This window comes from Gossypium raimondii, chromosome 1, assembly GCF_025698545.1.
Source record: "Gossypium raimondii isolate GPD5lz chromosome 1, ASM2569854v1, whole genome shotgun sequence".
NCBI classification, from domain to species: Eukaryota; Viridiplantae; Streptophyta; class Magnoliopsida; order Malvales; family Malvaceae; genus Gossypium; species Gossypium raimondii.
This window is the reverse complement of record NC_068565.1, coordinates 1,252,057-1,277,388: the sequence shown is the minus strand read 5'-3', so window position 1 is coordinate 1,277,388 and position 25,332 is coordinate 1,252,057. Positions and strand designations below refer to the sequence as shown.

The 25,332-nt window shown below is 36.2% G+C and overlaps 5 protein-coding genes and 1 pseudogene across 7 annotated transcripts in view; 2 read left to right on the top strand and 4 right to left on the bottom strand.

Annotated features, from left to right (window-relative positions):
• LOC105786627 (disease resistance protein SUMM2) overlaps positions 1 to 12,040 on the bottom strand; it is a 58,739-nt gene extending 46,699 nt beyond the window's left edge. The window contains exon 1 of one of the 2 annotated variants that reach the window (XM_052629146.1): positions 11,429 to 12,040. In XM_052629146.1, coding sequence (XP_052485106.1) covers positions 11,429 to 11,800 — 372 coding nt within the window. In that variant the 5' untranslated portion in view covers positions 11,801 to 12,040. The remainder of the gene's footprint in view (positions 1 to 11,428) is intronic. The other variant, XM_052629144.1, reaches the window with a different exon arrangement.
• LOC105774127 (probable disease resistance protein At1g61310) lies at positions 1,700 to 2,949 on the bottom strand. Its single transcript, XM_012596501.2, has one exon. It carries the CDS (start codon positions 2,718 to 2,720, stop codon positions 2,022 to 2,024), a length of 699 nt encoding a protein of 232 aa, XP_012451955.1. The 5' UTR covers positions 2,721 to 2,949; the 3' UTR covers positions 1,700 to 2,021.
• On the bottom strand, positions 9,280 to 11,432 carry LOC128040416 (probable disease resistance protein At1g15890). 2 transcript variants are annotated; one of them, XM_052629163.1, is made up of 2 exons: positions 10,643 to 11,432; positions 9,280 to 10,545 (listed from the first exon to the last, which is right to left on the bottom strand). In XM_052629163.1, the coding sequence occupies exons 1-2, from the start codon at positions 10,908 to 10,910 to the stop codon at positions 9,533 to 9,535; spliced, it is 1,281 nt and encodes a 426-aa protein (XP_052485123.1). In that variant the 5' UTR covers positions 10,911 to 11,432; the 3' UTR covers positions 9,280 to 9,532. The 2 variants fall into 2 exon arrangements, with proteins under 2 accessions (XP_052485123.1, XP_052485127.1); XM_052629167.1 differs by having other exon boundaries at positions 9,280 to 10,542.
• LOC128040412 (probable disease resistance protein At1g15890) lies at positions 9,682 to 24,048 on the bottom strand (annotated as a pseudogene).
• Positions 14,952 to 16,063, top strand: LOC128039824 (probable disease resistance protein At1g61310). Its single transcript, XM_052628443.1, has one exon. The coding sequence runs from the start codon at positions 14,952 to 14,954 to the stop codon at positions 15,609 to 15,611; it is 660 nt and encodes a 219-aa protein (XP_052484403.1). The 3' UTR covers positions 15,612 to 16,063.
• Positions 18,701 to 21,624, top strand: LOC105774071 (disease resistance protein SUMM2). The gene has a single exon (XM_052629153.1). It carries the CDS (start codon positions 19,203 to 19,205, stop codon positions 21,465 to 21,467), a length of 2,265 nt encoding a protein of 754 aa, XP_052485113.1. The 5' UTR covers positions 18,701 to 19,202; the 3' UTR covers positions 21,468 to 21,624.
• Positions 24,049 to 25,332: the final 1,284 nt, after the last annotated feature.

Genomic DNA, 25,332 nt, shown 5'->3' with positions numbered 1-25,332 from the left:
TGAAAAGGGCAACCTGGCTTGTTTGCCAAGCTGACACACCTCACAAACACCTTCACTTGCACTAACCTTCACCATGTCCTCTGTCATGTTCATTTTGTGCAGCAAATCAAGTGATTTGAGGTTAACATGGCCAAACCTCTTGTGCCAAAGATCAGTATTGTCAACTGAGCTTGTATAGGCACTTTTCTCAAGCTGACTCACATCCAGCATAAAACATTTGTCTCCCATAGGTGCTGAGACAATCTCCCTACCATGAGCATCACTTATAACACAAGAATCATTCTTGAAAACTAGTGAAAAGCCTTTCTTGACTAGCTGGCCTACACTGAGTAAATTTTGGTCTATTTCTGGCACATAGAGCACATCAGAAATGATTTTGTTACCTGAACCAGTGTGAATCACCACATCACCTCTGCCTTTTGCTTCAATCAAGTTGCCATTGCCTATCCTGACCTTCGAGACATAGCTCCTGTCAAGGTTCTTGAAAAGGCTCTCATCTGATGCCATGTGATGTGAGCAGCCACTATCCACAAGCCAACTGCTCTTGCTGTTAGCTGCAAAACATGAAGCTGTAAATACATGCTCCTCCTGAGCTTGGACATCCTCGGCAGACTTGGCTTGTACTGGTTGTGCTTGTGCCTTCTCATGACTTCTACAGATTTTCTCATGATGGCCATACTTCTTACAGCTTTTGCACTGTATGTCTGGTCTGGTCCAGCAATACTTCTCCAAATGATTAGTCTTCTTGCAGTGAACGCATGGTGGAAACCTCCTTCTACCGGTATCTTTCTTTGATCTTTCCCTCTTTTCAAACCAAGGCTTCTTAGCTTTCTGACTTGAGCTGGAGCCTTCTCTGACCTTTGCTTGAAAGGCACCTTCAGGACTCTCCTCCTGCCTACTTGCTCTTCTCTGCTCAAGTGCATAGAGTTAGTTAACCAACTCAGACAAAGAAATGGTTGTGAGATCTCTCGAGTCCTCCAATGAGGAGATTTTTGACTCAAACCTTTCAGGTAAGGTGGTAATAACCTTCTCAACAACCCTACTGTCACTGAAATCTTCTCCAAGGAGTCTAATATTATTGACAGTAGCCATAATCCTATCAGAATATTGCTTGATAGTTTCTGACTCCTTCATCTTCAAATTTTCAAATTCCCTTCTCAGGTTGATGACTTGTTGCTGTCTGGTCTTGTCTGATCCCATAAATTCCTCTTTCAGCCTATCCCATGCTTGTTTGGGTGAGTCACAAGCCATGATGCGAGTAAAAATCACATCAGACACTCCATTCTGTAGGCAGGCCATGGCTTTATGCTTCTTGGCTCGCTCCTCACCATGTTGCCTGATCTGAGCAATGGTTGGATTTGCTCTCAATGGTGGTGGTTCGACGTCATTTTCAACTGCACTCCACAGATCAAGTGCTTGGAGGTAAGTTTTCATTTTAACTACCCAAATGTGGTAGTTTTCTCCAGCAAAAACTGGTGGTGGAGGAGGTGCAAAGCTCATGTTGCTGAAACTAGTTTGACAAACACGATTTTTGAGTTTATTTTGAAACAAAAAAAAACTTAAACAACAGAGGTCCTCAAAGACAAGAGGCTCTGATTACCATTTGTTAGAAAAAGACAGCAGCAACAATGAACAACAAAGAGCATAAGCTCATGAAAAACAGCAAGCAAAACAATTTGACAAGCTAAAAGAAAAAAAATGACCGAATAAGAAAGTCCATTGCTTTCATTTCCATTACAAAATATATAAGAGTTACAAAAGCAAGTAGTTACCTAAACGTAACTACTCCCACCAAATTTGGCAAGTTGCCAACTAAAATAATACAAGTCAAAAGCTGAAAATAAATCAGCTATTACATCCATCATTTTCAAATCTAAAAGTACTATCATTAAATATCAAGCAACTTGCCAACTTGTTAACATCACAAAAAATACAAAATTTAAACAAAAGAAAGTAGCTTCTGGTTCAATCTTCAAACAGTCATGCTGCTGCTGGAAGTTTGTTGCATTGCAGGCCAATGCTTAACAGCCTATTCTTTTGGCAACCTGGTCCTGAACTTTCTCAATTGGCCGATCTTGCGATGCAACTGCCCAAATGACATGGTAATCATGGCACATATCATGGAATTTGTTATTGATTTGGTTTAGGAGGGCTGTCTTGCCAACTCCTCCTAAACCATATATGCCAATAATTCCCACATGTTCCTTTTGAAGACAGTTCCAAACCTCATTGAAATTGGCCTCTAAACCCACAGTTGGCTCAGAAGGTCGTTTAGTTGCGGAAGGAATTGGTGGCTTGCAGGCCACATCACTGAAATCTCCATTCTCCTTCAGGTGTTTCACCTCTTGGAGTATTCTGGCGATTTGCGTCCCGAACTTGTGGGTGGACCTGGGATGCCTGGAACAACAACCTCCCATACATAACTTTTCAACATGCTGAGGACCTTGGACAATCAGTTGATCAGCATCGGGTACCACACAATCAGCCCTCTGAAGCCAAAAATCAACTTGGGGTAGCCGCTTAAGTTGCTGCTCATGTTCCGCTGCCCTGACCCTGCTTGTCAGATCCCTCATGGTCGCCTTCAATTCTTCCACTTCATTTTTTAAAGCGTGGAGGTTATCTTCGAGGTTGCATATATAACTTGCCTGTCTAGCAGCACAATCCCAGCAACGGGTAATGATTGTATCGAGTGAAAGTGAGATTGAGAAGATATTACCCATACCTGGTGTTGATTTTAGATGAGTGAGTAGAACAATTTCAGGAAATAGAAGCAAGGAATAAATGGAAGAAGCTTATGGAGTTATATGAAAGATTGAGAATATAAGAGGGGGGGGGGGGAACAGAGAGAAGCTGTTGGAAGTTCACATGATGCCAGAAAAATAAAAATATAAAATAATAAAAAGATGATAGTGAATATGATGAAAACGTGTGTAGATGTGAAAATGATTGAGTTGGTTTCTGGTGGGAAGACAGGCAATTTCTTACTTCAATTCAGAACATCAATACAATACATTTTAATTTAGTTATAGTTGGTGTAAAGTTGGTATATTATAAAAATCAGCATGTTGGGTCAACTTCCTAAGATAAGGGAACCTCAATTATTAAGATCCCATCAAAAAAGAAAGAGTAAGATGAGCATGTTGGGTAGAAACATGTGCAATTATATGATATATGTAATTTCCATATTTACAAATTACTCACAGGTTGGAAGACATGTTTAATTTCATTTAAATATTGAATTGGATTCAATAATTATAACCCTTAAACTATGGAGAATCCTTCGAGATTGCATGATGGATTTTTTTGAAGACTGAATTTCTATAATATCTCATCTTATTGGACTTTATTTGTGTATTACCTTTGCTATTTTGTAGCTGCTGATTTTAAGGGATTGTATTGTATTCAATCAATAGTATGTTAGTAAGCCTAAACAGTTATATGTATAAGAAGGTTTGTATAGGATTTGTACGAGAGCAGATTGAGAGTACTTTATTTGTTCATTTTAAATTTTTATAGGAGGATTTAGGGGCGACTGGTCTATGCTTTAAGTACATATATAAGAATTTTATACTTGAAAAATAATTCAAACAGAATAGATTCAACTACTATCCAGATCATACCTCCAACCGTTCTGGCAAAAAGAACAAGACAAGTCCCACCAGCCATATAAATAAATGTTTGTGATTGTATCATCCTCGTCTTGATCCTCTTTCTGCTTCAGCAAAGTTTCCAACAATAAAGGAATAGCAGACAATAAAGCCTTCTTAGGAATACCAGAATGGGAAGGTCCAGAGTCACCACTTTCAGGACTCTCAAGCTCCTGAAGTTCAATCTCTTCACCACAGACGCAGCTCCAGAACTCAATTGCTTGGAGAGCTAAAGTCTCTTCATCGCCCTTTACAGCATTTGATGTAAGCTGAAATAGGGTTTGCATTTAAGGCTCATCTCATTCTCAAAGTTGATCTCTTCAAAAGCTCCAAGGCATTATACAGAGCCTTGGTTGGTGCAACCTGAACTTGAGGACCATGTTCAGCTAGCTATATCCCTTGAAAAGCTGCACTGAGAACAGCATTAACTACATCTTGAACAAGGTTGTATTGAGATATCTCTTCACAAGCCAAAACCCCAATGAGAGAAATAAGCAAACAAATAAAGTAGGGGTGTACCTCATAAAAACCCAATATTATTGCTTTGAATGTGATGTAGCTCCTCAATGCCCCTTGCTTTGCTTAATAACATTTGCAGCAATCCACAAAGGCCCAATGGTGCCCCTTATACAAAGAACTGAAAATGAAACAGATAATCCATCGAATACATGGGAATCATTAAAGGTGCAGCATATAAGAAAATCTAAGCAAGACATGGAATATCAAGTCTCGACGCTTATACAGATACTGGTGGCATAATCTTACTCTTTCAAGCCGCCAACCAAGGTGAGCATGGATTGTTGTTACCCCATTGCGTCATTCAATTGTAATTAACCTCGGGGATCAGCTAGAGACACGCAACTCAATTTTCAACTTGAATTAAGTAGAGGGGGTTGGAGGGGAAAAAAAACTAAATTACGAGTTGGACCGGTCCAATTCGTCTCTATCACTAGAAAATTAGTAAGGTAACACTTAGTCCCTAAATTTGATTTTTTTTAATTTAGTTTTAATTTTTTTTGCAGCATTAGTCATTGACAAATTTACCCAATTTTGATCATGTGATGACTTGATAATTTGATATTGTGTTATATCATCACCTAAAAATTATAATTTTTAAAAAATTTTAAGTGATAATGTGATATAATCTCAAAATGCTAAGTCATCACACAGACCAAAGCACATTGCTAAGTTCAAGTACTAATGTGGACCAAAAAAAATTCAGAGACTAAATTGAGAAAAGTTATCAAGTTCAAGAATTAACCATTGATTAACTTAAATAAAAGGGTTCAACTAACCTGATTGGTTTTGGTTGAGTTCATTTTGATTTTAAACTTTTTGAATCATTTTGGATTCAAAAGATTTTAAATTTGAATCGTTGTTGGCGTGATTTTACAATCGTCCCCAAATTTAAAATTCTCAACACCATTAAAATTCTTAATTAAATTTAGGTTTATTACATTGCTTCTTCTTCTTTCGTCTTTTGAATTAAATTAGAATGTAAAGTCAATAAATTTAACATGAAAATTTTAACAATATTAATAGCTGCACCCAAATTTTAAATTCAAAAATAAAACTATTTCCAAATATACTTAAATGTAGCCCTTAAATTTGAATTCTATAACTCCTCCAAAAAAAATAATTGACACTCGTTTTGGGTTGGATCAAGAACCATACTTATTTTTATTCATGCAATCTATTGAATTTAAAGATGTGAAAATTTTTATTCGTTAAATTTTGCTATTAATCCCTATAATTTGTGAAAGTTATGAATTTAATCCCTATATATTAATTTGGTCATCTTTAATTCTAGTACTTTTAAATTTTAAAATTTCAATCTTTACCAAACGACAATTATTAAATTCTATTGCTTCCAAAAATATGATGCACGAATATATTATCCTATGTATAATGTCATGTCAACTTGTTATCCACAAATATTACTCACTAAAAATATAGTTAATGGATTAATTATTATTATTTGCGTCAACACTAGAATTTCAAAAATATATAGGATTTAGAATAATCCAATTAGAGAATACTTATCAATTCTAGAATTGTAAGTACAGCACAAGACTAACAATTAAATTTATCCAAATAGATTTAACTACTACAGTTTAGATGCTAAAATTGATCAATTCAAAAAATAGAGAAACTAAAAATATTAGAAGGAAATTGCACCAGCTAGGAATCGAACCCAGCAAGTCTGTATTCTATCACTACACCACCGGTGCTTATTATCTAATCGGCTGTTAAAATACTTTTAGCTATGTACAAAGATAAACACTGTTGCTAACAAAATAAGGTATGACCGAATTTTAGCCCTTTCTAATCTCTATAAATTTATAGAATTTAGTTATTGTATTTTATTTAATTTGAAATTTTAATCCGTTTATTAATATATATATATATATTGTTTAAATTACCATTTTAATTGCTTCAATTAGTTTTGTAGTCTAATTTAATCAGTTTTAAACAGTCCGTAAATCAAGTAATCTAGTCCTTTTCTCCATACTAATATCACGACTGATTCTTAGTCCAAACAATCAGTTTCAATTTAAACAATATAATTTTAATCAAAACTCGATTTCTTTAACATAAATTTTTTTTTTTATAAACATAACTTTTACATACTTTTTTTCATCAAAAGTATACCAGAGATTACTAAACTTTCTTAAAAGAAAGCTGCAAAAGAGCAAACAACAAAAGCCAGGGAATATTATAGAAGCCTTGGCATCGACAACGATTATCCTATGAACTAAACCAATTACGCCCCAATTGTAAGCCATACAATTAAACAAAAACAACACCAACAACCTATGCCATTAAAATCATGAATCCTAGTTAGCTTTCAGATTTGTGTTTCTAAATACCTTTTGCTTCAAGATTTGTAGAAGAAGAGTTACATATATGCAAGTCAAAATTGCTGTAATGCTTTCAACTTTAATCCCTATGGGGCATCAGTTCATGGCCAACCTCAATATAGTCTTTCATCAGCTGTGGAAATGCACAAAAGAAACACAACCAAACAAAAATGAATAAGTTAAAGCTAAAATATATAAATCCAAAAGTAGGTAAAAGTAATCGAGGCTCATATACTAGGAGTCAGATTGCATTTTACCTCTTTACTGAAAAAAAAAAGAACAAATCAATTCCTATATGTTGAATCAAAGAGCAAATAAGTTCTTTCTGGCAATGCTACGAATGTACATAGACTAGTTTTTAACATAGAAATAGATAAAATTTTTAACAGAAAGACTAGTTTACTTTTTTATCTGAAGTAAAGGAGCTAATTTGTCATTTTCCAAGTAAAAAAAGCAAAATACAATTCGACTCCTAGTACGACCATCCATAATAATTTTACTCCCAAAAGTACCTTCCAATCCTTAAAGTCAAATCTGAAAACAAAGTGATTGTAAACAACTTCTTTTGATGCTATTGAGCATTCTTTGGTGCTAATAGAATAGAAATAGTTAGATTCTTAAAATTGAATAATAAACAAAAAGCTTTGGAATGGGACTATAAGTTGAAATTTTAGAAGTATCTTAAAGACTAAATGAATGCCTTTTTCATCCAGTTTAATATCAGCACGACCATCTTTGACTAGAAATGATAATGCAAATATGATTTCCACTGTTTGTGCAAAAGAGTTCCTGTTTAGTACCAACTGTTCGAGCCTCACGATTCTGTGTTTCCTTAGAATGTCAAACATGGTTGCCATATTGATATCTGCATTTGTCTTCTTCTTTATATCCGTATCATCAACCTACAATAATTTTGACCAAAAGAAATGAACTATATGAGATGAATGTAAAAACTAAAAAGGTTGTGTTTTTATGTATTACACTTTGTTGTCGTCGCCATTATGCTTGGAAGCTCTAACTAGGTCAATCACCATGCACGAAGATCTCACCTTACCAAATGATACAAGAGTATGGACACATGTTAACCAAATGTACAAGATTATGGACACGTGTGCTTAACATGATATACACGTGACCCTTATGTACACGTTTGTCCCAAAAGACTGAATGGTTACATATAAACTTTCCCTATGACCTAGTAAAAGACAAGGAAAACCCATGTTTTTTCAGCTCCTGTTTATTTCTAAAGCATCTATGTATGACACTTATGTATCCCTGAATTACAAGCATCGATCCCAATCTTCTTCCAATCTATCAAGGTTCTGCCGTCCGGTCTACTGCTTTGTTTCGCAAAGTCTCTAACAAGAGAGTCGACAAAATCCGATATCGTAATCCTATCGCCGTTTGTTGCTTTGACAGAGGTAAGCAATGTGTTTGTGATGTCCAAAAGGGCCTCAGCATCAGCAATTTGTTCTCTAGGTTTAAGAACTGGAAATTTTACAAATCAATGAAAAAACAGAGGAAAACTAAAAACCAAGATTCGGCGAACTAGATATCGTAAAGATACTAGAAAATGCAGAGGACAGTACCGAATTGATGTCAGCTCTCTAAGTCATTAACAATCGACTTGCATTTAGCAGAATCGATACTAGAAAGATCATCTCTTTCATCTGCGAACAAAATTACAACACATTAGAACTATATATTCAGCAAATAAAGAAACTAAAGATCAGAATCAAATTCCTTTTTTTTACTTTTTTTTCTTTTGAACTAAACGCTTAACCGTTTACTATATATATTTAAAATATATTCAAAAATTTTAACCGCGCTTTTTATATTTCAAGAAAAAAAAGGCTACATTCAAATATTAGATATGAATAATAATTTTTTAAAAATAATCTGTGAATCTAAGGTTAATACATGTTTAAGTCAGGTGTTAATTGAATTAAAACTTAATTAATTATAATAAAAACTTTTTAATGGGATGAAATTAAGAGTGGGGTTTACATACACGATTCCCCAATTCTTTTTTTTAATATTTTTAAATTTGTAATACCTAATTTAATCATATAACCAATTATCTTTACAGAAACATCATAAAGAAAAATTATATGTTAAAATTTTGTGGTAGCATTCTATAATCATAAAAATTTTAAAATGTTAGTAATTTTATTAATGAATTTTAATATACAAATATTGAAATATTGTAGCATTTATATTTTGTCACTCAATATAATTATCAATATTTAGTATCTAATCTTACATGATAAGTTTTTATTTATTGATATTATGCTTATGAAACACTTCTTCTTATGATTACATCTATTTTGAATGAAACTCAATTATATTTAAACTTAATTTTTCTCTTTTAAAATTACAAATTTATAATTAACATATTTACAGTATACTCTCCTATAAGAAAAATTATCTCATTTTAAATATATAGAATAGGAAAATTTTAATTTTACTATAATTATCAAAATTTTTAATTATAGAATTAAAAGAAAATGATGTGATGTGTTGAGAGTTATACTTCGTAATACATTCTCAAATTCAAATATTTCATTTTATATAAAGGAAAACGTCATAGTGTAAAACAAAAAATCAAACTACTTGTAATTCAGGGATAAGCAAAATAGAACTTACAGTGAGATATGCTATGATACAACAGGGGCTTTAAGCTTTAATTAATATCTAGCATTTCGTAGATTATCGAGGTTTGAAGAAAGGGAGAAAAGCAATTTTAGTGGATTCATCCTCCCATTCTACATCTTTCCACCATCCCTCCTCTCCTTCAATGATGAGCCTCTGTCCTTTTGCATTATTGGAGTTTAGTGGGAGCTTCTTTAACATTGGGCATCCTATAATGTATACTTCCTTCAGCTGTGGGAAAGGCAGAGCATGGCAATATATAGTCTTTAGTTTGGGCAGATTTCGTAGAAACAAAGCCTTGAGCTGAAAATAAGTTTAAATTTCCTTTTAGCTCAGCGCCTTCACCAAGTTTTTCTTCACTGATGATTTCTTCTAACTCACAGCCCTCAAATGATTGCATCCAGATAGGGTTACAGATCGAAGACTATGGAAGCATCCTGCACCTTCAATTATGTTACGTTCGATCTTCACTTCCTCTAGGTCCATACAACTCGAGAGGCTTAAAACACATAGATGCTGCAGTTTTGCTAAAGCCATAATATTCAATGATCTTGAATCTCTGAAATCTTCAAGGTTTACAGCTTCAATGGCACAGCTAAAGAACTTGTTGAACCTCGAAGCTTTTTCCAACTCCGAAACGCATCTAAAAGTAAGAGTCAACACATTCAAATATTTTAAATGCTCTATTTCCTCTAAAACCAATAAACATCCATAGCCACATCCCTCCATTTTCAGTACTTGCAACTTGGAGAAACTGGATATCAATTGTTGTGGGATCATTTTTAGATCCGCTGTCCACTCCAGATTCAAATACTTCAGCTTTGCTAGGGTCTTCAATTCGACTGGCAACTTTTTTATTCCTGTCCATGACAAATTGAGATGTTCTAGTGAAACCAACTTTGCAATTCCTACTGGCAATTCTTCCAACTTCTTATTAAGGGACAAATCCAGAACCCTTAGCATCGGCATGAAATTAAAGAAATCACCCATGATTACCTTCAAATCATTCCTGCCAAGAAACAAAGTTTGGAGATTGGGACATTCCAATATCTCAGTTAGATTTTCAATTTGATTCTCCATCAGCGACATTCTTGTTACCTCTTCCCACTTTTTAGCTTTTGGTTGTTCCTTTAACTGAACACCTGATTTTGCAAAAAACTTCTCATTCTCAGATTCACCAGCAATCCACAAAGCCATGTCACGAATCAGATCGTGCATCTTTACATCAACATTAATTGGTCCTTTCCCCAATAAGCATGCGTCAATAAGAGAACCTATAATAAAATGTCCCTGGTTTCTGGCATTGTTCAAATTGGTATGCTCGTCCAAAAGTCCTCCCCCGATCCAACAATCTACTAGTTCATCTTTCACGATGGAATAATCTTCTGGATATAAAGAACAATACAGGAAACAAAATTTCAGTTTTTCATCGGCTAAACAATCATAACTGAATTTTAACTTGGGATACATCTCTTTCCCTACCCCTGGCAACACAGAAGCTGCTGATTGCCTTAAAACTTCTGTAGCATATTCCCATTCTAGAGGGGTCTTCTTGGATGCCATGGGCTCGCCCAATTGTAATGAGAGCGAGAGGTAGCCCTGCACACTCTTCAACCACCGCTTCAGCTAACTTGCAAATATCTGGATGCATTCGAAAGGTTTCTGATCCAACCTTCTCCTCGAACAAATTGAAAGCTTCTCCTGGTGGTAAACATTCCACTCTGATATTATTATCCATGTTCGGTTGCATTTGACAGCACACGTCAAAACGACGAGTTGTGAAAATGACTTTAGAGCCATTTTCTTTTGGTGGAAGAGGTACCCCAGCTCTTGTGAGATCAAACCATTCCCATATATCATCCAACAACAATGCAAACTTCTTTTTACATAATACCTGGAAGATGCCTTCAGCTTCCTAATCAAGGCTCTTAGATTTCCAACCTTCATTAGAAAGGCCTATTCTTTCGGCAATTTGATCCTGGACTCTCTCAATTGGCCGATCTTGTGATGCAACTGCCCAAATGACATGGTAATCATGGGTAGTATCATGGAATTTGTTATTGATTTGGTTTAGGAGGCTTGTCTTGCCAACCCCTCCTAAGCCATATATGCCAATAATGCCACTTGTTCCTTTTGAAGACAGCTCCAGACCTTGTTGAAATTGGACTCTAAACCCACAGTTGGCTCACTAGGTCTTTCAGTTGCTGAAGGAAGTGGCGGCTTGCTGGCCACACCACTGAAATCTCCATTCTCCTTCTGGTCTTTCACCTCTTGGAGTTTTTTGGCAATTTGCTTCCCGAACTTGATGCTGGACCTAGGATGAGTGGAGCAACAACCTCCCATACATAGATTTTCAACATGCTGAGGACTTTGGACAATCAGTTGATCAGCATCGTTTATCAGAGTTTCTGCCCTCGAAAGCCAACCCTCAACTTGGTTTAGGCGCTTAAGCTGCTGCTCATCTTCAGCAATTCTGACCCTGCTCATCAGATCACTCCTGAGCCCCTTCAGTCCTGCCACTTCAGCTTGTAAAGCATGGAGGTTATCTTCGAGGTTGCATATGTAACTTGCCTGTCCAGTAGCACAATCCCAGCAACGGGTAATGATGGGATCGAGTGAGATTGAGAAGATATTACCCATACCTGGTTTTGATTGTAGAAGAGTGAGTTGAACAATTTCAGGAAATAGAAGCAAGGAATAAATCAAAGATGCTTATGGAGTTATGTGAAAGATTGAGAAAATAAGGGGGAAAGAAACAAAGAGAAAGAAAATTCGCAGGGAAACAGAGATAAACTGTTGGAACTTGGAAGTTCACATGTATTTTGATAGTGAAAATGATGATACTTATAGTAAAGAGTGTAAAATCAGGCATATTTCGGTAGTGGAGACTTTTTTCTTTTTCTTTTATTCTGCTTTGCTGCCTTCTCAGTTCTCACGCAGATAAGTGCTCTAAGAATAGACTAACTATGCATAATATAAATATTCTATAGTCATAAAAACATTAAAAAATGTTAATAAATTCTATATAAATATTGATATATTCTTTTATTTATATAATTATCTATATTTAGTATCCGATCATGCATCATAAGATTTAAATTTTTATTAATATTATGTTTACTTTTAATGAAAATAAAATTAGTAAATTTTTTATTAATATTATGTTTACTTTTAATGAAAATAAAATTATATTTTACTAATTTATTAAAACTTAAAATTCAATATAAAAATTTTCAAATTCCAAAATTATGCTTAACACAGATATATTCTCTCTTATAATAAAATAACTTATCTCATCTTTAAATAAACATAATTCTGCATGTAATTTAGGGACAAGTTAAACAGAACTGACAATAAGGAAAGCTATGATACAACAAGAGCAATGAAAGAGGAATGAAAAGCAATTGGAGTGGATTCATCCTCCCAATCTACATCTTTCCACCACCACTTCTGCCCTTTAATGACAAGCCTCTGTCCTTTTGAACTATTGGAGTTTAGTGGGAGCTTCTTCGGCATCGGGCATTCTACAATTGATATTTCCTTCAGTTGTGGGAAAGGCAGAGCATGACTATATATTGTCTTCATTTCAAGCAAATAATGTAGATGCATAGACTTGGGCTTAGAAAATAAGTTTGAATTTCCCTTTAGCTCAGTGACTTCACCAAATTTTTTGTTGCAAGATGACCATTCATGCAACAGCTCGCTCAATTGGCGAACAAGCTAAACGCCAGGAGTATGACGAACTGTCAGTTGGCAGACTATCAAGCAGATAGACTTCGGCGGCACACAGTCCAAATGTGTCGGAGAGTCCAAATATGGTGGACAATCCAAATGTGGCAAATAGTCCAAGAGTGGCGGACAAACAATGTGGCGCTCAATCTAACCTCCAACAACTCCGAAGCTGTCAACTTGTTTGATAAAGATGTTAGATTATTTTATTTACCTTTAATCTGTTAGGTTGATAGGTTAATGTAAGTGGTGTTGATTTGACAGAAATCCCAAACTCTCAGCACACCAAAAGCCAAAAAAAGAAAAAAACACACACACACACACACACACACGCACACAAAAGAAAAAGCAAAAACAGGCTCTTCAGCAAATCGAAAACAATGGATGATATAAGGGGAAAAAATAACAGAGACAGAAGAATTTGCAGGTAAACAGAGACAAACTCTTGGGAAGTTTATATCTGATTTTCATACCTGAAAACAAAATAAAATATTAGATCATTTATGATCATTATTATTACACAAAAGTCCTTTTACAGTGAAACTCATCCATCTAATTTCCTCCTCTGATCCAGGAAGCTCACACAGGTGGAGCTAAAGTAGTAATTATTGACACAATGGGTCCACTGCAAAGCATTTTCTATCTCCACCAAGCTTCAGTGAATACAACCTGCAATTACTTATTCTATTTTAGAACCTGAATTTCATTCTAAAGTCTGAATTTAATCCTCCCTGTGCCTACCACAAACTAATTATGGTTGATAATTAGTCAGCTATAGCTATCTCAAAAAACCCTGTTTTCCATGGTAAAACAAAACATTTCAAGCTTAAATTTTACTTTGTTCGAGAGGCAGTACAATCAAAAGATGTAAGTCTTGCATATTGTAGCTCACAAGACCAATTGGCTGATATTTTGACTAAGCCAATTGGTATCATGAGGTATGAATTCTTGAGGGATTCAATTGGTGTTTGTTGCCTACAGTCCAAGGAGGAGTGTTGAGCATGGACTGCAATGCAACAGAAGACCAGCAACTGCAGCAGACCAGCATTCGAGCAGGACCAGGAGCAGCCCTTTTGTTTTGTTTATTTGTAATCTTTTGTAAATGAAACAAGTTGATATATATAACTTGATTTCATAGTTAGTAGGATTTGAATTGATGGATGTAATGGCTGAAAAATATTCAGCTTTCTTTTGTATTACTTTAGTGGCAACTTGCCAAAATAGGTGGGAGCAGTTTCAAGTTTAGGTGACTGACATTCCAATTTTGTAACTCATATATTTTCAAATGAAATGAAAAAGTAATTGTATTCCATTCAGTTACATGTTTTGCTCTTGAGGTTTCTGTTTTGTTTTTCTTTCTTTTCTGCTTGCTGATCGAGAGCTTATGCTCTTTGTGTTTCATTTGTTTGTTTACTGCTGCCATTGTTCCAACACTTGATTCTATTTCCTGAAATTGTTCACCTCACTCTTTTACAATCAAAACCAAGTATGGGTAATATCTTCTCAATCTCACTCGATCCCATCATTACCCGTTGCTGGGATTGTGCTACTGGACAGGCAAGTTACATTTACAACCTCGAAGCTAACCTCCATGCTTTACAAGCTGAAGTAGCAGGACTGAAGGAGCTCAGGACTGATCTGATGAGCAGGGTCAGAATTGCTGAAGATGAGCAACAGCTTAAGCGCCTAAACCAAGTTGAGGGTTGGCTTTCGAGGGCTGAAACTCTGATAAATGATGCTGATCAACTGATTGTCCAAAGTCCTCAGCATGTTGAAAATCTATGTATGGGAGGTTGTTGCTCCACTCATCCTAGGTCCAGCATCAAGTTCGAGAAGCAAATTGCCAAAAAACTCCAAGAGGTGAAAGACTAGAAGGAGAATGGGGATTTCAGTGATGTGGCCCGCAAGCCACCACTTCCTTCAGCAACTGAAAGACCTAGTGAGCCAACTATGGGTTTAGAGTCCAATTTCAACAAGGCTTGGAGCTGTCTTCAAAAGGAACAAATGGGAATTATTGGCATATATGGCTTAGGAGGGGTTGGCAAGACAAGCCTCCTAACCCATGATACTACCCATGATTACCACGTTATTTGGGCAGTTACATCACAAGATCAGCCAAAGTCCTCAGCATGTTGAAAAGTTATGCATGGGAGGTTGTTGCTCCAGGCATCCTAGGTCTACCCACAAGTTCTGGAAGCAAATCGCCAGAATACTCCAAGAGGTGAAACACCTGAAGGAGAATGGAGATTTCAGTGATGTGGCCAGCAAGCCACCAATTCTTTCCACAACTAAACGACCTTCTGAGCCAACTGTGGGTTTAGAGGCCAATTTCAATCAGGTTTGGAACTGTCTTCAAAAGGAACAAGTGGGAATTATTGGCATATATGGTTTAGGAGGAGTTGGCAAGACAACCTTCCTTAACCAAATCAATAGCAAATTCCATGATATGTCCCATGATTACCATGTCATTTGGGCAGTTGCATCTCAAGATCGGCCAATTGAGAAAGTTCAGGACCAGATTGCCAAAAGAATAGGCTTGCTGGCCGAGGGTCTGAAATCTATTGAAGAGAAAGCTGAAGACATCTTCAAGGTATTATGTAAAAAGAAGTTTGCATTATTGTTGGATGATATATGGGAATGGTTTGATCTCAAAAGAGCTGGGGTACCTCTTCCAACACAACAAAATGGCTCTAAAGTCAATTTTCACAACTCGTCGTCTTGACGTGTGCTGTCAAATGCAACCGAACATGGATAATAATATCAGAGTGGAATGTTTACCACCAGGAGAAGCTTTCAAACTGTTCGAGGAGAAGGTTGGATCAGAAACCCTTCAAATACAGAACTACCTCTCGTTCTCATTACAATTGGGCGAGCCATGGCATCCAAGAAGACCCCTCGAGAATGGGAATATGCTATTGAAGCTTTAAGGCAATCAGCAGCTTTTGCTTTCCCAAGGGTAGGGAAAGACAAGTTAAAATTCAGTTATGACTGTTTAGCTGATGAAAAAGTGAAATCTTGTTTCTTGTATTGTTCTTTATATCCAGAAGATGAACTCATCCAAAAAGATGAACTAATACATTGTTGGATCGGGGATGGAATTTTGGACGAACATACCAATTTGAGAAACCAGGGACATTTCATTGTAGGTTCTCTTCTTGAGGCATGCTTATTGGAGAAAGGACCTAATAATAATGGTGTAAAGATGCACGGTGTGATTCGTGACATGGCTTTGTGGATTGTTGGTGAATCTAAGAAGTTTTTTTCTAGGGATTAATAGCAAAATTTAACGAATAAAAATTTATTGCATGGATAAAAATAAGTATGGTTCTCGATCCAACCTAAAACGAGTGTAAATTATTTTTTTGGCGGAGTTATAGAATTAAAATTTATGGGTTACATTTAAGTAAATTTGGAAATATTTCTTTATATTTTTAGTTTTAAAAATTCAGTCTTTTTATTTTTCAATTTAAAGATTTAAGTGCAGCTATTAACATTGTTAAAAATTTCATGTTAAATTTATTGACTTGACATTCTAATTTTTTAAATCCTCGCTTGGTAAATTTAATTAAGAATTTTAATGGTGTTGAGAATTCTAAATTTAAGGACGACTGTAAAATGACGCGAACAACAATTTAAATTTAAAATCTTTTGAATCCAAAATTATTCAAAAGTTTAAAATCAAAATGGACTCAACCAAACCCAATCGGGTTAGTTGAACCCTTTTATTTATATTAATCAATAGTTATTTCTTGAACTTGATAACTTTTCTCAATTTAGTTTCTAAATTTTTTTGTTCACGTTAGTACTTGAACTTAACAATGTATTTTGGTCCATGTGATGACTTAGCATTTTGAGATTATGTCACATTATCACCTAATTTTTTTTGAAAATTATAATTTTTAGGTGATGATATAACACAATCTCAAATTATCAAGTCATTACATGATCAAAATTGGGTAAATTTGTCAATGACTAATGCTACCAAAAAAAATTAGGAACTAAATTTAAAAAAAAATCAAATTTAATTAGGGACTAAATGTTACCTTACCAATTTTTCTAGTGATAGAGACGAATTCGACCGGTCCAACTCGTAATTTAGTTTTTTTCCCCTCCAACCCCATCTACTTAAATCATGTTGAAAATTGAGTTGCGGGTCTCTAGCTGATCCCCGAGGTTAATTACAATTGAATGACGCAATGGGGTAACAACAATCCATGCTCGCCTTGGTTGGCGGCTTGAAAGAGTAAGATTATGCCACCAGCATCTGTATGAGCGTCGAGACTTGATATTCCATGTCTTGCTTAGATTTTCTTATATGTTGCACCTTTAATGATTCCCATGTATTCGATGGATTATCTGTTTCATTTTCAGTTCTTTGTATAAGGGGCACCATTGGGCCTTAATTTTGAGTCCTATTGTGGATTGCTGCAAATGTTATTAAGCAAAGCAAGGGGCATTGAGGAGCTACATCACATTCAAAGCAATAATATTGGGTTTTTATAAGGTACACCCCTACTTTATTTGTTTGTTTATTTCTCTCATTGGGGTTTTGGCTTGTGAAGAGATATCTCATTACAACCTTGTTCAAGATGTAGTTAATGCTGTTCTCAGTGCAGCTTTTCAAGGGATATAGCTAGCAGAACATGGTCCTCAAGTTCAGGTTGCAGCAACCAAGGCTCTGTATAATGCCTTGGAGCTTTTGAAGAGATCAGCTTTGAGAATGAGATGAGCCTTAAATGCAAACCCTATTTCAGCTTACATCAAATGCTGTAAAGGGCGATGAAGAGACTTTAGCTCTCCAATCAATTCAGTTCTGGAGCTGTGTCTGTGGTGAAGAGATTGAACTTCAGGAGCTTGAGAGTCCTGAAAGTGGTGACTCTGGACCTTCCCATTCTGGTATTCCTAAGAAGGATTTATTGTCTGCTATTCCTCTATTGTTGGAAACTTTGCTGAAGCAGAAAGAGGATCAAGACCAGGATGATACAATCACAAACATATATATGGCTGGTGGGACTTGTCTTGTTCTTTTTGCCAGAACGGTTGGAGGTATGATCTGGATAGTAGTTGAATCTATTCTGTTTGAATTACTTTTCAAGTATAAAATGAACAAATAAAGTACTCTCAATATGCTTTGGTCCAAATTCTATACAAGCCTTATAATACATATAACTGTTTAGGCTTACTAACATACTATTGATTGAATACAATGCAATCCCTTAAAATCAGCAGCTACAAAATAGCAAAAATAATACACTAATAAAGTCCAATAAGATAAGATATGATGGAGATTCAGTCTTCAAAAAAATCCATCATGCAATCTCGAAGGATTCTCCATAGTTTAAGGGTTATAATTATTGAATCCAATTCAATATTTAAATGAAATTAAACATGTATTCCAACCTGTGAGTAATTTGCAAATATAGAAATTACTTATGTAGACACTTAAGAGTATATTAAATAATTGCACATGTTTCTACCCAACATGCTCATCTTGCTCTTTCTTTTCTGATGGGATCTTAATAATTGAGGTTCCTTTATCTTTGCTGAAGTGGAAGCCTTTACAGAAAGAGGTAGCTCCTAACATGCCTGCTTTTTATATTAAACAAACTTTACACCTGCTATGATTAATTAAAATATGTTGTATTAATGTTGCTCAAGTTGTAAAATAGAATAAGAAATTACACATGGTATCCACTGCACACAAAAGATGCCTTACAATGGACCCATTGTGTCAAAACCAAATAAAGTGGGATAAAAGAGAGCTGCGTGCAATGCAAGTTTTCCCACCAAGTCAATGATTTTACACACTTCACTGTAATTATCATCATATTCACTATCTTTTTTCCTTTTTTTTGGTATCAAAATGCGTGTGAACTTCCAACAGTTTGTCCTTGTTTTCCTCCCCCTTGTAGTCTCAAACTTTCATAGAACTCCATAAGCATCTTTGATTTAATCCTTGCTTCTATTTCCAGAAATTGTTGAACTCACTCTTCTACAATCAAAACCAGGTATGGGTAATATCTTCTCAATCTCACTTTCCCTCGATCCCATCATTACCCGTTGCTGGGATTGTGCTACTGGACAAGCAAGTTATATATGCCACCTCGAAGATAACCTCCAGGCTTTAAAAAATGAAGTGGAAGAATTGAAGGCTATCAGGAGGGATCTGATGAGCAGGGTCAGGGTCGCTGAGGATGAGCAGCAGCTTAAGCGCCTAAACCAAGTTGAGGGTTAGCTTTCGAGGGCTGAAACTCTGATAAACGATGCTGATCAACTGATTGTCCAAAGTCCTCAGCATGTTGAAAATCTATGTATGGGAGGTTGTTGCTCCACTCATCCTAGGTCCAGCATCAAGTTCGGGAAGAAAATTGCCAAAAAACTCCTAGAGGTTAAAAACCAGAAGGAGAATGGAGATTTCAGTGATGTGGCCAGCAAGCCACCACTTCCTTCAGCAACTGAAAGACCTAGTGAGCCAACTGTGGGTTTAGAGTCCAATTTCAACAAGGTCTGGAGCTGTCTTCAAAAGGAACAAGTGGGAATTATTGGCATTTATGACTTAGGAGGGGTTGGCAAGACAAGCCTCCTAAACCAAATCAATAACAAATTCCATGATACTACCCATGATTACCATGTCATTTGGGCAGTTGCATCACAAAATCGGCCAATTGAGAGAGTCCAGGATCAAATTGCCGAAAGAATAGGCCTTTCTAATGAAGGCTGGAAATCTAAGAGCCTTGATGAGAAAGCTGAAGGCATCTTCCAGGTATTATGTAAAAAGAAGTTTGCATTGTTGTTGGATGATATATGGGAATGGTTTGATCTCACAAGAGCTGGGGTACCTCTTCCACCAAAAGAAAATGGCTCTAAAGTCATTTTCACAACTCGTCGTCGTGATGTGTGCTGTCAAATGCAACCGAACATGGATAATAATATCAGAGTGGAATGTTTACCACCAGGAGAAGCTTTCAAACTGTTCGAGGAGAAGGTTGGATCAGAAACCCTTCGAATGCATCCAAAAATTTGCAAGTTAGCTGAAGCGGCGGTTGAAGAGTGTGCAGGGCTACCTCTTGCTCTCATTACAATTGGGCGAGCCATGGCATCCAAGAAGACCCCTCGAGAATGGGAATATGCTACAGAAGTTTTAAGGCAATCAGCAGCCTCCGTGTTGCCAGGGGTAGGGAAAGAGATGTATCCCAAGTTAAGATTCAGTTATGACTGTTTACCTGATGAAAGGTTCAGATCTTGTTTCTTGTATTGCTCTTTATATCCAGAAGATTTTCTCATCAATGAAGACGAACTAATAGATTGTTGGATCGGGGAAAGACTTTTGGACGAGCATGCCAATTTGAGCAATTCCAGAAACCAGGGACATTTCATTATAGGTTCTCTTATTGATGCATGCTTATTGGAGAAAGGACAATATAATGATAGGGTAAAGATGCACGATGTGATTCGCGACATGGCTTTGTGGATTGCTGGTGAATCTGAGAACGAGAGGTTTTTTGTAAAATCAGGTGTTCAGTTAAAGGAACAACCGAAAGCTAAAAAGTGGGAAGAGGTAACAAGAATGTCGCTGATGGAGAATCAAATTGAAAATCTAACTGAGATATTGGAATGTCCCAATCTCCAAACTTTGTTTCTTGGCAGGAATGATTTTAAGGTAATCATGGATGATTTCTTTAATTTCATGCCGATGCTAAGGGTTCTGGACTTGTCTGAAAATATGAATTTGGAAGAATTGCCAGTAGGAATTGCAAAGTTGGTTTCACTAGAACATCTCAATTTGTCAGGGAGAGGAATAAAAAAGTTGCCAGTCGAAATGAAGGCCCTAGCAAAGCTGAAATATTTGAATCTGGAGGGGACAGGGGATCTAAAAATGATCCCACAACAATTGATATCCAGTTTCTCCAAGTTGCAAGTACTGAAAATGGAGGGATGTGGCTATGGATGTTCATTGGTTTTAGAGGAAATGGAGCATTTAAAATATTTGAATGTGTTGACTCTTACTTTCGGAGTTTCAAGATCATTGAATCTTATGGCTTTAGCAAAACTGCAGCATCTATGTACTTTCAGCCTCTGGTATTGTATGGATCTAGAGGAAGTGAAGATCGAACGTAACATAATTGAAGGTGCAGGATGCTTCCATAGCCTTCGATATGTAACCGTAGGCGGATGCAATCATTTGAGGGATGTGAGTTGGGCAACTTTTGCTCCACATTTGGAAGATCTATGGATACTTGGATGCAGTAGTTTAGAAGAAATCATCAGTGAAGAAAAACTTGGTGAAGTCGCTGAGCTAAAAGGAAATTCTAACTTATTTTCTAAGCTTGAGCGTTTGATGCTACATCGTGTGCACAAATTAAGCACAATATATTGCCATGCTCTGCCTTTCCCACAGCTGAAGCAAGTATACATTAGAGGATGCCCAATGTTAAAGAAGCTGCCACTAAACTCCAATAGTGCAAAAGGACAGAGGCTCATCATTGAAGGAGAGGAGGGATGGTGGAAAGATGTAGAATGGGAGGATGAATCCACTCAAACTGCTTTTCTCCCCTCTTTCAAACCTCTTATATCGTAAGAAATGTTGGATACCAATTAAGGGTTAAAACCATTATTGTATCATGTGTCATTGCAAGTTCTATTTTGCTTATCCCTGAATTACATGTAGTATGATATTTTGATTTACACTATGAGGTTTTCCTGTATATAAAATAAAATGGTTGAATTTGAGAATATGTGATGTTAATGAATGATAATTTGAAGTATAACTCTCAACAAATCACATCATTTTCTTTTAATTCTATAACTAAAAATTTTGATAATTATAGTAAAATTAAAAATTTTCCTATTCTGTTTATTTAAAAATTAGATAAATTTTCTTATAGGAGAGTATCCGTTCAATGATCTTGAATCTCTGAAATCTAGAAGTCCTACACATTCAATGGCACAGCTAAAGAACTTGTTGAACCTCGAAGCTTTTTCCAACTCCGAAGCGCTTCTAAAAGTAAGAGTCAACACATTCAAATATTTTAAATGCTCCATTTCCTCCAAAACCAATAAACATCCATAGCCACATCCCTCCATTTTCAGTACTTGCAACTTGGAGAAACTGGATATCAATTGTTGTGGGATCATTTTTAGATCCCCTGTCCCCTCCAGATTCAAATATTTCAGCTTTGCTAGGGCCTTCATTTCGACTGGCAACTTTTTTATTCCTCTCCGTGACAAATTGAGATGTTCTAGTGAAACCAACTTTGCAATTCTTCCAAATTCATATTTTCAGACAAGTCCAGAACCCTTAGCATCGGCATGAAATTTAAGAAATCATCCATGATTACCTTAAAATCATTCCTGCCAAGAAACAAAGTTTGGAGATTGGGACATTCCAATATCTCAGTTAGATTTTCAATTTGATTCTTCCTCAGCGACATTCTTGTTACCTCTTCCCACTTTTTAGCTTTCGGTTGTTCCTTTAACTGAACACCTGATTTTACAAAAAACCTCTCGTTCTCAGATTCACCAGCAATCCACAAAGCCATGTCGCGAATCACATCGTGCATCTTTACCCTATCATTATATTGTCCTTTCTCCAATAAGCATGCATCAATAAGAGAACCTATAATGAAATGTCCCTGGTTTCTGGAATTGCTCAAATTGGCATGCTCGTCCAAAAGTCTTTCCCCGATCCAACAATCTATTAGTTCGTCTTCATTGATGAGAAAATCTTCTGGATATAAAGAGCAATACAAGAAACAAGATCTGAACCTTTCATCAGGTAAACAGTCATAACTGAATCTTAACTTGGGATACATCTCTTTCCCTACCCCTGGCAATACAGAAGCTGCTGATTGCCTTAAAACTTCAATAGCATATTCCCATTCTCGAGGGGTCTTCTTGGATGCCATGGCTCGCCCAATTGTAATGAGAGCAAGAGGTAGCCCTGCACACTCTTCAACCACCGCTTCAGCTAACTTGCAAATTTTTGGATGCATTCGAAGGGTTTCTGATCCAACCTTCTCCTCGAACAGTTTGAAAGCTTCTCCTGGTGGTAGACATTCCACTCTGATATTATTATCCATGTTCGGTTGCATTTGACAGCACACATCACGACGACGAGTTGTGAAAATGACTTTAGAGCCATTTTCTTTTGGTGGAAGAGGTACCCCAGCTCTTGTGAGATCAAACCATTCCCATATATCATCCAACAACAATGCAAACTTCTTTTTACATAATACCTGGAAGATGCCTTCAGCTTTCTCATCAAGGCTCTTAGATTTTCAGCCTTCATTAGAAAGGCCTATTCTTTCGGCAATTTGATCCTGGACTCTCTCAATTGGCCGATCTTGTGATGCAACTGCCCAAATGACATGGTAATCATGGGTAGTATCATGGAATTTGTTATTGATTTGGTTTAGGAGGCTTGTCTTGCCAACCCCTCCTAAGCCATAAATGCCAATAATTCCCACTTGTTCCTTTTGAAGACAGCTCCAGACCTTGTTGAAATTGGACTCTAAACCCACAGTTGGCTCACTAGGTCTTTCAGTTGCTGAAGGAAGTGGTGGCTTGCTGGCCACATCACTGAAATCTCCATTCTCCTTCTGGTTTTTAACCTCTAGGAGTTTTTTGGCAATTTTCTTCCCGAACTTGATGCTGGACCTAGGATGAGTGGAGCAACAACCTCCCATACATAGATTTTCAACATGCTGAGGACTTTGGACAATCAGTTGATCAGCATCGTTTATCAGAGTTTCAGCCCTCGAAAGCCAACCCTCAACTTGGTTTAGGCGCTTAAGCTGCTGCTCATCCTCAGCGACCCTGACCCTGCTCATCAGATCCCTCCTGATAGCCTTCAATTCTTCCACTTCATTTTTTAAAGCTCTTCGAGGTGGCATAGATAACTTGCTTGTCCAGTAGCACAATCCCAGCAACGGGTCATGATGGGATCGAGGGAAAGTGAGATTGAGAAGATATTACCCATACCTGGTTTTGATTGTGGAAGAGTGAGTTGAACAATTACAGGAAATAGAAGCAAGGAATAAATCAAAGATGCTTATGGCGTTATGTGAAAGATTGAGAACATAAGGGGGAAAGAAACAAAGAAAAAGAAAATTCGCAGGGAAACAGGGGTAAACTGTTGGAAGTTCACATGTGTTTTGATAGTGAAAATGATGATACTTATAGTAAAGTGTGCAAAATCAGGCATATTTCGGTAGTGGAGTCCTTTTTTCTTTTTCTTCTTCTTTTTCTTTTTCTTTTTCTTTTTCTTTTTCTTTTTCTTTTTCTTTTTCTTTTATTCTGCTTTACTGCCTTCTCACGCAGATAAGTGCTCTAAAAATAAACTAACTATGCATAATATAAATATTCTATAATCATAAAAACATTAAAAATGTTAATAAATTCTATATAAATATTGAGATATTCTTTTATTTATGTAATTATCAATATTTAGTATCCGATCATGCATCATAAGATTTAAATTTTTATTAATATTATTTTTACTTTTAATGAAAATATAATTATATTTTATTAATTTATTAAAACTTAAAATTCAATATAAAAATTTTCAAATTCCAAAATTATACTTTAACACATATATATTCTCTCTTATAATAAAATAACTTATCTCATCTTTAAATATACATAATTCTGCATGTAATTTAGGGGCAAGCAAAACAAAACTGACAATGAAGAATGCTATGATACAACAAGAGCAATGAAAGAGGAATGAAAAGCAATTGGAGTGGATTCATCCTCCCAATCTACATCTTTCCACCACTTCTTCTGCCCTTTAATGACGAGCCTTTATCCTTTTGAACTATTGGAGTTTAGTAGGAGCTTCTTCGGCATCGGGCATTCTACAATTGATATTTCCTTCAGTTGTGGGGAAGGCAGAGCATGACTATATATTGTCTTCATTTCAAGCAAATAATGTAGATGCATAAACTTGAGCTTAGAAAATAAGTTTGAATTCCCCTTTAGCTCAGTGACTTCACCAAATTTTTTGTTGCAAGATGACCATTCATGCAACAGCTCGCTCAATTGGCGAACAAGCTAAACGTCAGGAGTATGACGAACTGTCAGTTGGCTGACTATCAAGCAGATAGACTTTGGCGGCACACAGTCCAAATGTGTTGGAGAGTCCAAATATGGTGGACAATCCAAATGTGGCAAATAGTCCAAGAGTGGCGGACAAACAATGTGGCGTACAATCTAACCTCCAACAACTCCGAAGCTGTCAACTTATTTGATAAAGCTTTTAGATTATTTTATTCACCTTTAATCTGTCAGGTTGATAGGTTAAATGTAAGTGATGTTGATTTGACAGAAATCCCAAACTCTCAGCACACCAAAAGCAAAAAAAAAAAAAAATACACACGCACGCACACAAAAGAAAAAGCGAAAACAGGCTCTTCAGCAAATAGAAAACAATGGATGATATAAGG

Coding starts and splice junctions, on each gene's coding strand:
- LOC105774127 (XM_012596501.2), bottom strand. CDS start 2,720: ATGGGTAATATCTTCTCAATCTCACTTTCACTCGATACAATCATTACC.
- LOC128040416 (XM_052629163.1), bottom strand. CDS start 10,910: ATGCAACCGAACATGGATAATAATATCAGAGTGGAATGTTTACCACCA. Junction 10,546..10,642: donor CAGCTTCTGTGTTGCCAGGG/GTAGGGAAAGAG, acceptor CTTTATATCCAG/AAGATTATTCCATCGTGAAA.
- LOC128039824 (XM_052628443.1), top strand. CDS start 14,952: ATGATACTACCCATGATTACCACGTTATTTGGGCAGTTACATCACAAG.
- LOC105774071 (XM_052629153.1), top strand. CDS start 19,203: ATGGGAGGTTGTTGCTCCACTCATCCTAGGTCCAGCATCAAGTTCGGG.